We start from the raw sequence: 16,338 nt of genomic DNA, 5'->3' as shown, positions 1-16,338 counted from the left end.
CTCATCCCGAACAATCTTGAAACCCTCTGCTAGCAAAGACAAGACATGATCAGAGAGCTGAGACAAAGCAGCATTAACACTAAACAAAACAACACTACACCCTGCAATAACACCCAACAGAACACTTACTCCCTGCTTTACCAAAAGCTGGCCACTTAATCTCTCCGATCTATTCACACACCTTTGAAATAATCATCACTTTCTTGTGGCTTCTTGAGACACACCACTGCTGTTGGGGTCTTGAAGGGAAGTGTGATTTTTTGTGACATTTTGGAGTGACGGGGTGAATATCAGGGTGAGAGTAGAGATGATGTTTGATGGGGTTCTCCGAAGGAAGAAGGGAAGGGAATGGGTAAGAGAGAAAGGGGATGCTAATCTGGAAATATACAGAAAAAGGTAGGAATAATAAACATAATATATATTTATTTTATTTGTAATAAAAATTCGGTTATTTCGGTTTAAACCGAAATATTATATCAAAAACCGAACCAAACCGATTTTATTTTCGGTTCAAACCGAAAAACCGAATTAACCGAAATTCTTGAAAAAACGAAACCAAACCGAACCGAAATTTTACAATTCGGTTCGGTTTTACGGTTTCGGTTTGGTTTTGCTCACCCCTACCTAGGAGGCTCCTGTAAAATTAATTAATTCACATGCAAATTCCTAAGCAAATTATAGATTCTTTTAATTAAGGGGTAAAGGGTGCTTACAAATTCATCAAACCTCCTTTTTGAACATTGACTACCCGAAAAAAAATTAAATCAGTAACGTATAAAGTTCCAACAGTAAAATAAACATATAAAGTGCTATTAGAGTTAAGAGGTGAACAAGTACCATCTCGAGGACGCGTTTGCTGCAAGTGGTGAACTATCGGTAGGTATTCAATCTCCGAAAAGTCAGTCCCAATCACATAAACATTGAAATGATAGGAACCATCAAATTCAAATACAAGCATTTGCCCTGGTTCCAATTCGAAGTCCTCATACATAGTGGAGTTTCTAGATATAACTCCATCCTCTTTGTGGAACACAACCGGAATCTCATAGCCATTTCGAAATTTCAAGAGGAAACTATCCTGAATACGGCTACCATATTTGCTCAGAATTTTTGAAGGCAAATCCTGAGAAAATAGACCTATAGTTAGGGGAGCACCCGGAACTACTTAATACAAAACAATTGAACTAACAATTTCATCTGATAATGTGTCCATGTTTGTTATAAATCTGATGAATTTCTCAAGAATAATACCCGATGTTTCCATAGCCCTGTGTCAATTAAAATGGAAGACCTAATCTCACTTGCATGCAATCCATTTTGAAAGAAAATAATCTCAAGATAGGAAGAAAAGAATACCTGAAAGGATTTCTGATTGAAGCTGCTTGAAAATGGAGATGCTGAATGACTTGAGCGAACACTGATGTTACTTGAGAGCTTAAATTAAGAATGTGCTTTGTACTGATGAAATAGGTGTTAATAGTACCGTTACAGACATATGTATTTACTACCTTTTTTTTATAAGCACATAAATTAGGTAGTGAGTTACGGTTAATGAATTGAGCTACAGCTTTTTGTGGATTACAGCTTACCACAATTTTTAAGTCTGTGAAATAATACGAATTGACTCAAATCGTATAATATGTGATAGCCTACGTTAAATAATTTTGTTAAATCAATCATATTGTCTTCCTAAAATGTCTGTAAATTCAATTTGACGGAATTATGGAGAAAGAAAATATATTCAAAATTTGACTTTTTCAAATGGAATAAAAAATTATTTAGTTTTTTCAAATGAACCAAAAAAAAGTAAAAAATTTGATTCCTCACTTATAATTGGATTACATTTTAAATTAAATATATATAAATAAGGATTCCTCAATTATAATTTTTTTGAATTTATATATATTAATGAAAGACAAAAGTGGTTTGCTCAATTAACGTTCACAGGATTATTTTTTACAAAATAAATCACGTCAATTATCTTCGGTGGATATTTTGACTGGTATAGAAAAAATCTATGCAAAAAGGTTTGGAAATTTTTGATTTTTTCAAAACAAAAAATATGAAAAAATTATTTTAATGATATTAGAATATAAATAAAATATTCATTTTGTGTTGTTACCCACATATGTATTTACTACCTTTTTTTTATAAGCACGTAAATTAAGTAGGGAGTTACGGTAATGAATTAAGTTACAGCTTTTTATTGCAACATCTTACCACAATATTTAACTCTACTACAGTTATGAAGAATCTATATTAAATCGTATAGTATAGACTATGTTAAATATTTTTCTTAAATTAATCATATTGCCTTCCTAACATGTCTGTAAATTCAATTTGACAAAATTATGGACAAAAAGAAATATTTTCAAAAAATGACTTTTTTTGTATTTACAAATGAACAAAAACAAAATATACATAAAATGATTCCTCACTTATAATTAGATTACATTTTAAATTAAACATATATAAATAAGGATTCCTCAATTATAATTTTAAGTGAACTTATATGTATTAATGAAAGACAAAAGTTGGTTGCTCTCTCACTTAGGAATTTAGAATATACAATTCAGATGGCCGACAGTTTAGTTAGTAGATGTTAAAATTGCTCAAAAAAAATTATTTTAATGATATTACAATATAAATCAAATATTCATTTTGAAAGCTGTAGCGGGCATAAATACTACTCCCTCCGTCCCATTTTATGTGACCCTTATTCCTTTTTGGGACGTCCCAAAAAGAATGAACCTACAATACTTACTATTTTTGAACACTACTTTTCACTATTACAACCACTACTTTCTTCCACTATCTCTTTTCTATAATAATATAAACACTATTACACCCACTATCTTCCTCCACTATCTCAAATCTATTATTAAATATTGGTAGGTCCCACCACTTTACCCACTTTTCAACTAAACTTACTGCATTTTTCTTAATCTCCGTGAAAGTCAAACCAGCTCACTCTTTTTGGGACGGAGGGAGTAGTAATTAAGAATTGACTAATTGAGATATTAAGAAATCATTGATTTTTTACTACTTTAGTCGAGAGAGAGATAAGATATCTTATCCCACAAAAAAGGCTTTACTTTGAGTGTATGTGAACTAACAAAGTGTAATAAATAAGCTGCAGAAGAGAAGAAAGAAGATCAGATCCACTGAACAAAATGCCACATACAGGTTTTGGAGCGTCGCTGAGCTCGCCCAAGGTGGACGTTGCCATCGACACCGGCAATCATTTTCTTAATCACACACTCGATGGTTTCTTGAAGATCGGCTCTGTATGTATATATGCATTTTTCTTGTATATCTAATGTTTGTAACCCACATTGTTCATCACTTTGATCTGTATTTTAAATGGGTCGTGGGTCTGGTTTTCTTAATAGGTTGCTGTGGCCAGAACAGCTGCAGAGGAAACTTACAATGCTGTCTCACAAGGTTACTCTCCTTGCTGTTTTTTCTTATCTTTCGTGTTCTTTTTATAATTTTTCTTGATTAGATTTAGTTTCTATTTAAGTTATTTTTATAATTTTATTTGATTATTTGTCATCTTGTATATATTGTATTATAAGATTTGATATTCATATTTGTAAGAACATTACAAGATTAAATGACAAAATGATAGGGACAGAGGGACTTTTAAGAAAGGTGAAACATATACTTGACTTTGATGCAAAGTGCAAGCAATTGTTTTGATTGAACTTAGGAACATTGCAGAATATGCATGATTTAAGTATAATTCGTGTCAGATGAAAAAAAAGTGGTTGCTAAATGCTAATGCACTCACCGGAAAATATGAATTAAATTAAATTTTTTGTAGATTGTTCACTGCTTTCATGTTTGGATATGTTTTTCATTTAATTCGTCTGGTGGAATTGAATTTTGCAGGGAGTATATCGCAGCACAAGTTTGAGCAATCAGTGAGCCTTCCTTTCTTTAAAAAAATAAATCCTGTTTATAACTTCAGAAAGTAGTTCTTCATGTACATGAATTTCTGCCACCATATTATATGCCATTATGGTGCTAGTAAGATACAGTTTGCTAGTGTAAATTTGATAGACATGCACAAGATATTGTGAGAGTAAAAACATGAGGATTTCCTAGCTGGCAGAAAACTCTCCCTGATACTGGAGATGAACAAAATTTTGAAGCTGTTAAATGCTAAATTCGTTATTGATATCACATATCAATTATCATACACTTCTTAATTTTCGGAAAACTTCCAATATCCGCGATGCTGCCTAGATGCTACGAAATGTAAATTGTAAGCCTCTTAGTCTCTTACTGATAATAAAAAGAGCTCTAATAGCAATGTTTTGTAACTATTTCAATAAAATACATTACTTGCATTTTATTATATACCCCACAAATCTAAATCACTTCTCAATGTCGTTAAAATTTTACATTTTTTGGGTTCTTATATGATTCTTTTGTAGTAGCTCTCGTACCATGACCCTCCGATCTTTGTAGTGTCTATACTCTATATCCTATAATGAATGCTTTTGTAATCTTAGTCATTTTTTTAGATCTAAAGAAATACTCTGTAAGAGTATCATTAGAAAATAAATCTGACAATGTTATTATATTGCAGCTAAAGAAAATGTGTAAAGAAGGCGTGTATTGGGGTAAGTTTTTCTAATATATTAATCTAGTAAGAAAAAAGAGTTCATTTGCTAGGCTTTTGCTTGATTCTTACTATAAATTCTTGGTCCTTTGAGTCTGTAATATAACCCTGATTGTTGACATATTGTAGGATCCATAGCTGGAGTTTATGTTGGTATGGATTATGGAGTGGAGAGGATCCGCGGCACAAGGGACTGGGTAATTCGTAGTCTACTTAACCTATATCTTATATTACTAAACCTCCTACATATTGACCTTGCATGACTCTTTCAACTTGATTCTTGCCTCTAGACAGTTCAATCCAACAATAAAAAGACCATAGGGTCAATTTGTTATTTTTTTTTTTCACAGCTTCATATTACTTTCTTCCAAGTTATCCCGTGTCCTGTTTTCATATAATACTGAAAATCCTGTTCTTGCCTCTTTGTATTCATAAGTCATAACATTCTCATGTTGCAGAAAAATGCATTAATTGGCGGTGCACTCACCGGGGCTCTAGTATCTGTCATCAGCAGCAACAAAAGGGACAAAATTGTGAAGGATGCAATTACAGGAGGGGCAGTTGCAACTGCTGCAGAGTTCATTAACTATCTGACATAAAGTGAAACTATGGCAATATTCAAATTGGTTTTGTAGCCAGTTGTGATCATATATTAGTATATTATTTACTTTGTGTTCTCTTAATTTTGTCAACTTGTAGACATCAAAATCTTATATTTTGCAAATTAAGTTCAAAACTATCACTATGGATTTTTTCGGGGTGTCCAACATTTGCCTAGCTCGAACCATAGCACTGGCTACTACACTATAAAGGCTATAGTTGCGCCATCTCCAACAAGTAGTTGCTTCTAGTGTAGTGGCATGTTGTGCAGTCATGTTAGTGCTGACAGATGCTGGGGGGATTGCCTTATCAGTTTTCCTAGTTCATAAACATGTCAGAAAGAAGTTTCGATGAAACCAAATTTAACATTTCAAAATGATAATCCGAGGAAGATTAAGTTGTACATATGAGCTAAGAACATATATACATAAATATTTGCTCATGTGCAGCAAATTTTTTGAATCAATTAGCTCGTGCAGCAAATTTTGTTATCAAGTAGCATACTAGGGTCTAGGGCAAGATAAATTGAGCTCTGCGTATCTACATCACTAGATGACATGCATGCTATTTCTTCTCATTATTTCATGGAGAAATATGTTTGACAGGTAAGTTATCCAGGTCAACTGTACAAACTATAAAAGGTAGTACACACTAGTAACAGATGCTCAGATCTACCAAAATCACATTCTTTTCTGCAAAACAATGCATATGTATATATAGATCAGGTTGACATCTTTTGAAATTAGAGGATGGTATCTACGTACAAAGTATAGTGGCCAATAAACTTGTTAAAGAACTACATAAAACATGTGATCACTTTTCACAAGCAAAAATAAGACCTAAATAATTTGCAGACTGCATGATAATTCTCCTTCACTCACCAAATTGGTAATGCACTTGCAGCATTGGGATTTGGGCACCAAACTAGCATCCTCATTCCATTCTAGATTATTGAGAATGAGAAAGGCCCCTATATATTTAAACCAATGATAACCACATCAGGTTCGAAACTGTTCAGTAAGCTTCAACAGACTGTAGGTCTCTGAATCTGGCCTAGCCCCTCCTAAGATCATCCTCTTCAAAAGTTTTGGATCAAATATTTTGGCCTTAACATACGCCTTGATTAGGGTGTTGTACACAAAAGTATATTTGGTATAATTTGCTTTCTTTAATTCTTCAAACAACTTCTCTGCATTCTCCACATCACCCTTCTCTGCAAATATTTCAACCATTGAATGCGTGGTTTCTAGCCATGGAGTTGATTGCCTGATCTTCATTATTGCCGAGTGTTGCATCCCCAGCTCTAAAGTTCGCAGAGCTTCCTTTGCTGACCCCGCTTTTAGTAAACCTAAAGCAAGGTGTCGGTAAGTTACAGCATTTGGGTTGCATCCAATCTGTTCCATCTCTTTGCACACTTCTGTTGCTTCACTAACAAAACCATGTTTACAGTAAACAGATATCATTGAATTGAACTGCTCAGTTGACTTCAATCCCTGCTTTGTTTTCATATCATGCCAAATTTCTTCAGACCGCTTTACCTCTCCAATCCTACCAAATGCTTCAATCGCCAATTCAAAGCTCTTGGACATTAAATGAGGAAGTTCTTGTAAAGACCGCCATTTTCTTTCAACGTCCTTCCGCTTTCCCAAGTACCCATACAGCATAATAAGAATGTCTGTTGTTGACCAGTTATTTCCTGTCATGCACTTCTCTATAGCTTCAACATAAGCTGCACATACAGTATACAATCTTGCTTCAGCATATGCAGTTCCCAATATGCAGAAAGATATTTCATTGGGTTCAACTTTTGCTCGCTTCATATCTTCATACACATTTACCAACCTATCAATGTTATGCTGATTTGCTTCGATCTTCATCAGAATGTTAAATGTGGATACATGAGCAGTCACTTTATCAGCTCGCATCTGCTTCAAAATTTTTGGAATGGCTTTTTTACGTCCAGGACAGGAATGAAGAATAATCAGCCTATTGAAACATAAGTGCGAGATCGAATAACCAAGTTCCCTCATTTTTCTCATGTAAGCAAGTGAAAGGGTAATCTTGCCCTTATCCAAGCACGCCATCACTAGACTGTTATACAGCAACTCACATTGAAATTCTAATGGAACACAAGAAAAGAGTCTTTCACCATGAGAAACCCCATGAAGCTTAGTGGTAAATTCCAGTAAATACGAGTAGTCTAGTTGCTTTGGCCTATATGGTCTTTCCCTGATCACCCATTCCATTACCTGTTAAAATAATAACCCATGCTCAATTTCAATAAAACAACATGCTTTTGTATTAGAGCTCAGGCGTTATGAGAACCGGTCAACTTCACATATTGGGCCGGTTTCGCCACTGTGCCTTTAAAAAATAAGGGCTTAATTTTATTTTTTTTGAAAATATTGTTTTTATAATTTTTTGGATATAAGTGGTGAAGGTGCTTCATTTTCGTTATTTAATAAAAAAATAAGGGCTTATTTCATAAAAAAGTAGGATTTTATGTACTTTTCTTCAGAAATAAACCCTTATTTCTAAAAAATAAGTTTACCAAACTGCACCCTTATATACCAACTTACTGTTTTACTTGCAATAATTTCCATGACAAGGATACCACAATTTAAAACACTGACTACACATATCTGAGATGCTATCTTTTGATTTTGAAATATATATTCGGGTAATAAGATCATGGAAGAACATAAAGCTAAAATATTGACCTTTTCGGTGAGGCATAACTACAAACAGTTGGATGTAAACATCACAGACAACAGACTTAAATGCATGGTTACCTCAAGGGCACGTTTGTTGAATCTACGCTTGCGTAAACGATTGATGGTATGAAAAATATCGGCTCTTTGGACTGGTAGGCCTTCACCCATCCAACTCTGAAAGGCCGAACCGATTGATTCTCCTCGTGGGAGCATCTCAATTCTTCTACACAACGTGATCGTTTCTTTATCTTTATAATCTTTAACATTTTCGTCAGAGTTATTAAATGTTTGGGTACAGAAGTGGTAACAATTGGGTTGAGTTGGATAGACTGTCCATGTATAGCAGAATGCTGGACAAATTGCCCGTAAGAGATTTTTTCTGTTTATGATTAATGTCTGCATCGTTGGACGGAGAATGTAACAGTACAATGAATATCGGATTTTACGGCGTGTGTCATGTGCACAAGCTAACAACACGCTAACAACCACTTTTTAATCGGGTGCTAGATTTTTTTATTAGCTTTCATCCCATTAGTAATGATGATTTTACGTGCACTTAAATCTTCGGATCAATCAAAATATTCCGCTCAACTAAAAACTAGTTACTAGTGTGTATAGAAAATCCAATAAATATTTCGTGGCGAATCGCGGTGGGGAGATATTTAGTATCCTAACCATCCCGGTCCCCGAATTTTTTGTAAAACTTTTCCCGATCTGTCTCCCGATTCCCGAAAAACTGCATGATTTCCACACCCAAACGGATGGGACGGGGATCGGGCGGGCTGGGCGGGGGTGAATGCCACCGGCAGCCAGTCTTGTAATCTGAGGGTTGTCTGTAAAGCTGTTTACATAGTATATATATATTTCAATACCAACATAGCAGTTAATTACAAAGGAACAACACAAGTGCGTACACTAATCTAAGCCATCTGTAAAATCCAAAAAGAATGGAAGTTCTAGATGGTAAGATCAGAGATGCCTTATTCAATATTCATTAATTTAAACTGAACATATATAAACAAAGCGACGAGCTGCTAAGTCTTTGCTGGTAATCTCCATATATATCATATGCATGATGTTGATGATGATCAGCAGTTGCATGGATCACAGGTGCAGTTTGATCCGCACTTGCAGGCGTTTCCTCCTTCTGCTCCAAAGCTCTTCTCAGCTCCATCAAAATAGCTGAAATATATAGTAATATGAATAATCATTATTTTTGTTCACAAAATTTTCATTTTGAACAAGTTGGAATTTCATTAATTAGTCTGTTGGCGGACACAATTCATACCTCTTCATTGGTGCAACACCAGCAATGATGGTGGCAGTTGCGGTGTTCTCCAAGTCAAGGTGAGAGCAGCTGCATATGATATGATTGTTATGTACAAATTAAATTTTTTATGATTAATGATACAGATCTAAAGAGCAAGATGAAGAAGGGCAGATATATGTGTCCTTTTGAAGCTTCCCAAAACTTTTCAAGAACTTCCAAAATTAAAAACCGTAAAAATTTACAGTGATTTCCCAGTCCTTGTTTTTGCAGCACATATGTATAGGGTCCTAGTCCCTAACAGTCGATTGTCAGGGACTTTTTAATCGTTTCTGGTCATTGGATGCATATCTAGCCATCAGGATTATAAATTTTTTTTAATACGCAAGCGCTTTTAATCGCTGGACGGGTAAAATGACTCCAGCCAGGCTGGACGTATTAAAAAAATGTTATAATCCTGACCGCTAGATGTTCATCTAACAACCAGAAACTAGCTTGCCAAATAAAAGATTCCTGACTGCCAGGGATCAGGACCTGATTTGTATATTATGTAAACATATAATTGTTATCATATTTGTATACAGTAGTAAAAATATGAGGGTTTGGCTTACTTGCAACCGCTGCCACATTTGCAGCTGGAACCGCAGCTACAAGTTGATGATCCACAGCTAGACATCTTCTTTGATATGCAAGAAACTAATATGCAGGTTATACCAAAATAGTGAAGACTTGCTCAGTTCTTGTTGAATAAAACTTCTCCTGGCCTGTCTATTTATAGTCCTAGAAGGAAATTAGAATGTGATATTGACCATACACTTGTATGAATCGCAGTGTAGTTACGTATACTACAATATGATATGTTAGTCTCCTCCACTACTTCCAAGTCTTCTTGCTCATATTTATCAAATCTATCATTTTCACCCAGTTAATTGAACATAGATTAGTGGTATATTAGGTAGAAGGGTGTGTCCTTATTAGTCAATTGGACAATTGCAGAAGCAACATAATTAAACTCTACTTAGATTTGTTTCTTCTTATCTTAATTTATATACATCTTCTAATCAAATTCCCTTTCTGTGTATTAACTATCAAGTTTGCATGGCAGAGGTAGAGTAAGAGAAGAACCTTCCAGGTACAGCAACCGTCTCTATAAATTTGGGGTCTCAAAATGATCAAACATCAGTTAAAATGGGACAGAAGGGAATATGTAGTTTCTGAACAAAGAGAATAACGGATTAACAGTTAGCATGCCGCTACAGATATTGTCCTAATTTCTAAGAAAGAATAAACTGTATTTTTTGAGAAAAAAAGGGAGTATATATATTACTGCAACTTGTTGTCATTGAAGCATAAATGAGCTTAGCATCACACTGACTTGACTAATAACAAACAAAAATATTATTCAAGAGGCAGGAAGCATGCTGCTATGTACTAGATAATTAAAGCTGTCATGATCAAACAGTTGGTTGACATTTCTTGTTAACACTTCCTCAGTTATTTGGCTCTCCAATCTCAAGAGAAAGAAGGCCTGAAATTGTCAGTGTTTTGTCCGGCAATCTTATAACCGGATGCTGTTTATGCGCAACAACATTTTGTTATTGCTGAACACATTTTACATGCATTCATTCTGCACTTGTAGCTAAGTTTGATAGAAGAGTTTGAATTTAGAAAGAATGCTTAAACTTTGTAAAATTGACAGAGGTACAATTGTTGTGCGATAAAACTCAGTTTCCAACATCAGTATCATGGTTTTTTCTAATGATTAAAAAAGTAAAACATTTACCTTTGTTTGATAACTCCAAAACGTTCCCTGGGCTCCTCTTGTCGTGAGAAAAGAACTTATCAATATTGTGCAAGTATTACAATGAGCGGGAGATGGAGTAACCCCAAAATCAGTCTTCTCAAAGAGCAAATATATAAAATATTTTATTCAGCGGAGTCGGACACTCGTGAATTCACAGAATAGGGGTTAAATCCGAGCTCTTGCCCGTAATATTTTCCCCATCTTTCATAAGCAAAATGGGTTTTTAGTTCATGAGATTAACACTTGAGCAAAATAAATCTATGAACTTATTGCATTCTTACCTAATTAATATAAATGACAATCTAATTAAGCTCTATATTATCAAGTTGCAGCCTGTGGGATTCTTCCCCGATCACAAGCTTCCTAAGACTGCTTCTTAGCTCCTCAACCCCTTCATCTAGGACTGCACAGACCGGAAAAATAGGAACACCAGGAACTCTTCTTTTCAATTCCTCATATACTTTATCTGCCCCTGGTTCATCAATTTTATTTGCCACAATTATTGATGGACGACTTGATAGACCCACACGATGGAACTCAAGCTCCAAAATCAAATCTTTCAGTTGCTCCCAAGGATGGACTCCTTTTTTGCCATCTAATGCAGCAGCTAAGTCGAGCACATAAGCAAGAACCTTCGTGCGCTCAATGTGACGAAGAAAAGCATGTCCAAGCCCACGATTTTCATGAGCCCCTTTGATAAGGCCTGGTATGTCGGCCACTACAACTGAAAAATCCACATAATTCACATTTCCCAAATTAGGCCTTAAAGTTGTGAAGGCATAATGCCCAACTGTAGGCCTAGCTCTGGACAAAGAGCCTAATAAAGTAGATTTACCAGCATTTGGCATTCCCACCAGCCCCACATCAGCAATACTTTTAAGTTCTAGTAAAATAACAGCATGAGAACCAGGCATGCCAAGGCTAAGTGAGGAATGCTCGTTAGCCTCAGGTTCAATATCATCAACTCCCTTGTTCTTTTGTTCCCCCAACTTTAGAAGTTTGGGGTTCTTAAAGGCTTTTGGATAACACAAATTGCCCAACCCTCCAGTTCCTCCCCTTGCAATAATTATCTGTTGACCAGGTACGGTTAATTCCGCGACATCATATCGAACCTGTTCTTCTTTCTCTGTGTCTTCTCCCAACTCTGTTTCTGAGATATTATCACCCATGATATTAGGTTCAGTCCCAGACCCCAGATTTTTTATATTACTTTCACTGTCTTCATCCCAAGTTTTGTTACTAATATCCGGAACTTTAGAGATTGAATCATTTGACGGGCTTTCACTTGCTTTCTTTGTGTTGGCTGAATTCACCAAACTATTGTTATACTTTGTCTGCATCAACTGGGAACTCACGTTATTGGATGATTGCTCAGTAGTTTTGGGATTGACGTCTACTGTACTGGGGATATCCCATGGTTCAAGATCTGGCGAGGAAATCTTTTCTACCACAACAGGAATTTCACCGTCTACTAGATGAATTACAGTGCCAACAGGAACTAGAACAACCTACCAAACAAAAAAGGGCATCAGTGCCCGTCACTATAGTCTCAAATAAAAAAATCATAGAGTTAAATGGCAATAACATCATAGAGTCCAAAAACGATAAGAAGTTGATGAATTTCAACCTTATCTGGCCCTCGACTTCCTATCATATTCTTGGAAGTGCCATTTCCTCCTCGTTGTGCATTCTGTTAGATATCAGGGTTATAACATATAGTATAAATAAGAAGCAATAACAAGTACAAAAGAGACCAATAACTGAAGCAAGAATTTTAAAAGGGAGAATACACAACTATGTGATGCTTTAAGCTACTGAAGTCCCAAATTCCGGGAGAACATTCCAATATCACATCACCACCTCTTCCACCATTGGCACCTACAGGAATATGCATATAACTTAAAAAACGAACAACCAAGTCAAACAATATTATTCCTGTCCCAAATTAACTGTTTTGTTTTACTTTTTGGTGGCGAAATTGACCCAACTTTGACTGAATATTATAATATATAACTGAAAAAATTTCAAAAATATTATATCATTAAAAGTATATCTAGTATACTTTAGAATGTAAGTTTTAAAATTTTAAATTTATATAAAAATAATTTTTATATTATAATCAAAGATTGGTTAATTTAACCTCAAAAATTCAAACAGGACTGTTTTGGGACGGATGGAGTATTATGGTGGCTGATTTAATCATATTATTTACTTGATATATTTCAAATTAAAGATAGATAGAAGAAGCATATTGTTGGGCATAACAAACATATAGTAATTGTTCGTGGAGAAAAGCAACTTGAGAAATTGAACATTTTTAATAGATTACTAGATAAAGTCAACGAGATTTAATATACACGATCTTGATTATTATAGTTATATGCATATCGGAGAAAATTAAGAACCCACCATCAGCTTTACCACGCCGATCATGCCTGCTGCGGCGAATGCTGTAACAACCATTTCCCCCGTCACCTCCTTTAGCTGATAGCCTAATCCGGTCTATCATTCTACGGTCCTGCAACAATATAATAATAAAATTATAGCATAAGAAGACCAGATGTATTTAACAAAGATAATGCAAGAGTGAGCATAGACCTGTAAAGGATCATTCTTTGATTTTTTGAAAGACGAGTACGAGCAGGCTTGCATAAGCCAAGGTGACTTTGAGAAATTTCCAATACTTTGTAGAAATTGAAGGTTTCTTCTGCAGTTTACCCACATCTCTATTATAACATGTGTCCCTTGAGCTCTTCTGAGGCTTGAAAACCCATGCCAACAACAGGGTAGATCTATGTTAGAATTATTTATGATATATGATAGTCCTAATATTTGAAAAAATCAATATAACAATACTGTTTAACATGATACTCCCATAATATGGCAGAACATACAAAAGCCTCAATCATGTGCTGCACATTGTTTTGAAGTGCAATTAATACATTAATCTATGTGTTAAATAGTTAAATATATATAAATTTTGATGATAACCACCCCTTGGATTCCTCTTGTCATGACCATTATACAAATGTATACCCTCAATTCTCAAATTCTAGACTAATTCTGGGCTGTGTGGTGCCTAATGATGTCCAATCTGTATGTAGGGTTAGTGTAGACCATTTAGGTTGCAGTTACATATTGCACTCTACCTTACTCCGACTGGTCACTTCCGACCATCATACCCGTGTCGACCCGACTCACACGGGACACAACCCAGAGTGATCCGTCATGCGAAATTCCGACCTGTTGTCGAAAAATTACTAAATGATATTTCAGCCTGTATATTTTTACTATTGAGATTGTTTAAAAGGATTGTTTTTGTTGCTACTTGCTTATTCATGATCATTTTACAATGATGAAGAAGAAAATCACTGAGGGACAAATGAACTGCCGGCGGGGAAGAAAAGAAAAGGGCGTGATAAAAGGGAAGAAGAGAATGAGCTGTATTCTGTGAAGCAGGGATACTTCATATTACTGAAGAATCCAGGGGGGGAGGGCAACATCCGTAATTTCATAGCATATTAAACAGAAACAAAAAACAATCCGCCTGTATTCTTTACCAGTTGTAAAAGCAGAGAGAGGGTCTGAATTTTCTATTAAAAGCTTTTATGGGTATTAAAAACTTTTATTGCAGTAAGAATGTAAAGTTGGAATTTGTCCAAATGTATTATGAGCTAAAAAGTATTATAAAATTTATAGTATATTATGTCGTGTCCCCGTACCCTTGTCCGAAATTCGGACGGTGTCGCCATGTCCTAGATTTTCAGATGTGCCGAGTCCGACAATCTGATAGGTGTCATGTCCAACACTCCCTACCCGAGTCTGAGCGACTTAGATTACACTAAACCATCTTTCAAACATACCAAAAAACAATCAAAGTAAACTGAGATGTATATAGAAATTTTGGTGAACTATATATATAAAAATGAATACTAGCAGGAGACAAACACGAGCAAATAAAAAGCATGGAGTAGATTTACATTTTCATGGGAAATAGCACATATGAAACTTTCCATTTTGTATTTCATTATTTGCTACTGATTTAATATTTCAGTTCCAGAAATTTATGTTTCATAGAAAAGTGGCACAGAGGTGCCAAATACTATATTAATAAGGCAAACCCAGTTTAAAAAAATCAACACTTGTTAATAGACCTAACGAAAAAAATCCCACGTCATAGGTCTTATTGAGGAGAACACATTATTTTATACAGTGTTAACATGTTAATATGATGATACTCACATTATCTGAATTATCAATTATGAACTCTCACTGTTACATTTAAATGACTAACGACACCCTACTTCAGTGTTAAAATAACAATATCATTTAACTTCTTTAAAAATAAAATAAAATATATCATTTAACTTGACGCTCTTCACCAAAAATAAATCATCGCTTTGTTAATTTATGTGTGTGTATGTATATATGTAGTTTTTTCCATCTTGCTACAAAGAAGACATGACTAGTGAGCAGATTAATCATCCCCCAATCCCATGGCTGAAGCTGAGTCACTGACACCCGCAAAACCATAAACACACTATAGCAAACATAACTCGACATACATTCCATCCCAACCTTACTCCTCTTTGTTTTATTAGTTACTTTCGGAACCACACTCATGATCAGTCCACTTATAAATTAATCATTTACCTACAAACTACAATAACATTACATAGAACTACTGAACTAGACATATTGACAAACATCTGGTATGCATATGATTATGAATGCGTAAGAACAAACAACATAGAGCATAAATTGAAGGGGGCTTTAACCTGAGTGGGAAGACGCTAGAATTTCTGAATACCCGGGAAAAACCCTAAATCTTCTACAAGCTTTGCTGCACACTATCCACCTGACCGCCTTTCAATTGCTTGCTTGTTTAGTAGGTTCGGCTTAACCTGGAAATGTGTCTATTTTTCGGGTTATATGTATTTTATAAACCATTTTTTCTTTTTTTTATTATCAATCTGCTATTTTGCATTTAAGTAATAAAATAAATTTAATATTTATGTGATTAATTAATTATTTAATAATAGAACTTTATTCTAATAATTATCAATAGAAGTAGTGGAAAAAACACGCTCTGCACGAATGAAAAAAATTGACGATAGTTTTTTCTTGTCATCAAACCAAATCAAACTCACTGTAATAAACCAGCCTGAAAATAAACAGAACAAAACCGAGCAGTAAAACACAATTTTGTTAGGATAAATAAGCTGGGGTTTGATGAAAGAATGAAAAGGTGGCTGAAAACACAAGGAGAAGTAGAGCAAGTTGGAGTGAGATTCTGTTATTGCAGAACAAGTTTCATCAGTTC

At 34.9% G+C, this 16,338-nt stretch overlaps 4 protein-coding genes across 5 annotated transcripts; 1 reads left to right on the top strand and 3 right to left on the bottom strand.

The window, feature by feature from the left end:
* Window positions 1-3,026: 3,026 nt before the first annotated feature.
* Window positions 3,027-5,372, top strand: LOC108208900 (outer envelope pore protein 16, chloroplastic). Its single transcript, XM_017379495.2, has 6 exons — window positions 3,027-3,287; window positions 3,393-3,444; window positions 3,895-3,926; window positions 4,598-4,631; window positions 4,760-4,827; window positions 5,089-5,372. The coding sequence occupies exons 1-6, from the start codon at window positions 3,174-3,176 to the stop codon at window positions 5,227-5,229; spliced, it is 441 nt and encodes a 146-aa protein (XP_017234984.1). The 5' UTR covers window positions 3,027-3,173; the 3' UTR covers window positions 5,230-5,372.
* A 717-nt stretch (window positions 5,373-6,089) lies between these two features.
* On the bottom strand, window positions 6,090-8,478 carry LOC108208899 (pentatricopeptide repeat-containing protein At1g07590, mitochondrial). Its single transcript, XM_017379494.2, has 2 exons — window positions 8,023-8,478; window positions 6,090-7,479 (listed from the first exon to the last, which is right to left on the bottom strand). Exons 1-2 carry the CDS (start codon window positions 8,344-8,346, stop codon window positions 6,229-6,231), a joined length of 1,575 nt encoding a protein of 524 aa, XP_017234983.1. The 5' UTR covers window positions 8,347-8,478; the 3' UTR covers window positions 6,090-6,228.
* Window positions 8,479-8,773: 295 nt separating this feature from the next.
* LOC108208901 (metallothionein-like protein 1) lies at window positions 8,774-9,984 on the bottom strand. Its single transcript, XM_017379496.2, has 3 exons — window positions 9,823-9,984; window positions 9,233-9,301; window positions 8,774-9,126 (listed from the first exon to the last, which is right to left on the bottom strand). Exons 1-3 carry the CDS (start codon window positions 9,885-9,887, stop codon window positions 9,033-9,035), a joined length of 228 nt encoding a protein of 75 aa, XP_017234985.1. The 5' UTR covers window positions 9,888-9,984; the 3' UTR covers window positions 8,774-9,032.
* Window positions 9,985-11,109: 1,125 nt separating this feature from the next.
* LOC108208898 (probable GTP-binding protein OBGM, mitochondrial) lies at window positions 11,110-15,934 on the bottom strand. Of its 2 annotated transcripts, none has more exons than XM_017379492.2 (6): window positions 15,794-15,934; window positions 13,614-13,776; window positions 13,425-13,533; window positions 12,811-12,893; window positions 12,643-12,705; window positions 11,110-12,523 (listed from the first exon to the last, which is right to left on the bottom strand). In XM_017379492.2, the coding sequence occupies exons 2-6, from the start codon at window positions 13,737-13,739 to the stop codon at window positions 11,318-11,320; spliced, it is 1,587 nt and encodes a 528-aa protein (XP_017234981.1). In that variant the 5' UTR covers window positions 13,740-13,776; window positions 15,794-15,934; the 3' UTR covers window positions 11,110-11,317. The 2 variants fall into 2 exon arrangements, with proteins under 2 accessions (XP_017234981.1, XP_017234982.1); XM_017379493.2 differs by having other exon boundaries at window positions 13,614-13,770; window positions 15,794-15,933.
* Between the last annotated feature and the right edge of the window lie 404 nt (window positions 15,935-16,338).

Source organism: Daucus carota, chromosome 2, assembly GCF_001625215.2.
Source record: "Daucus carota subsp. sativus chromosome 2, DH1 v3.0, whole genome shotgun sequence".
Lineage (NCBI taxonomy): Eukaryota > Viridiplantae > Streptophyta > Magnoliopsida > Apiales > Apiaceae > Daucus > Daucus carota.
Note: the sequence above shows the minus strand (reverse complement) of the source record. Positions and strands in the feature narration are given on the sequence as shown.

Excerpts from the sequence above, each read along its gene's own strand:
- LOC108208898 (XM_017379492.2), bottom strand. The coding sequence starts at position 13,739 with ATGTGGGTAAACTGCAGAAGAAACCTTCAATTTCTACAAAGTATTGGA. Across the intron at positions 12,894-13,424 it reads TCGGCGTGGTAAAGCTGATG|GTGCCAATGGTGGAAGAGGT; the intron begins GTGGGTTCTTAA and ends ATATTCCTGTAG. Across the intron at positions 12,524-12,642 it reads GAAGTCGAGGGCCAGATAAG|GTTGTTCTAGTTCCTGTTGG; the intron begins GTTGAAATTCAT and ends TTTGTTTGGTAG.
- LOC108208900 (XM_017379495.2), top strand. The coding sequence starts at position 3,174 with ATGCCACATACAGGTTTTGGAGCGTCGCTGAGCTCGCCCAAGGTGGAC. Across the intron at positions 3,927-4,597 it reads AGCACAAGTTTGAGCAATCA|CTAAAGAAAATGTGTAAAGA; the intron begins GTGAGCCTTCCT and ends ATTATATTGCAG. Across the intron at positions 4,632-4,759 it reads TAAAGAAGGCGTGTATTGGG|GATCCATAGCTGGAGTTTAT; the intron begins GTAAGTTTTTCT and ends GACATATTGTAG.
- LOC108208901 (XM_017379496.2), bottom strand. The coding sequence starts at position 9,887 with ATGTCTAGCTGTGGATCATCAACTTGTAGCTGCGGTTCCAGCTGCAAA. Across the intron at positions 9,302-9,822 it reads AAATGTGGCAGCGGTTGCAA|CTGCTCTCACCTTGACTTGG; the intron begins GTAAGCCAAACC and ends TATCATATGCAG. Across the intron at positions 9,127-9,232 it reads GGTGTTGCACCAATGAAGAG|CTATTTTGATGGAGCTGAGA; the intron begins GTATGAATTGTG and ends TATATATTTCAG.
- LOC108208899 (XM_017379494.2), bottom strand. The coding sequence starts at position 8,346 with ATGCAGACATTAATCATAAACAGAAAAAATCTCTTACGGGCAATTTGT. Across the intron at positions 7,480-8,022 it reads TCAACAAACGTGCCCTTGAG|GTAATGGAATGGGTGATCAG; the intron begins GTAACCATGCAT and ends TTATTTTAACAG.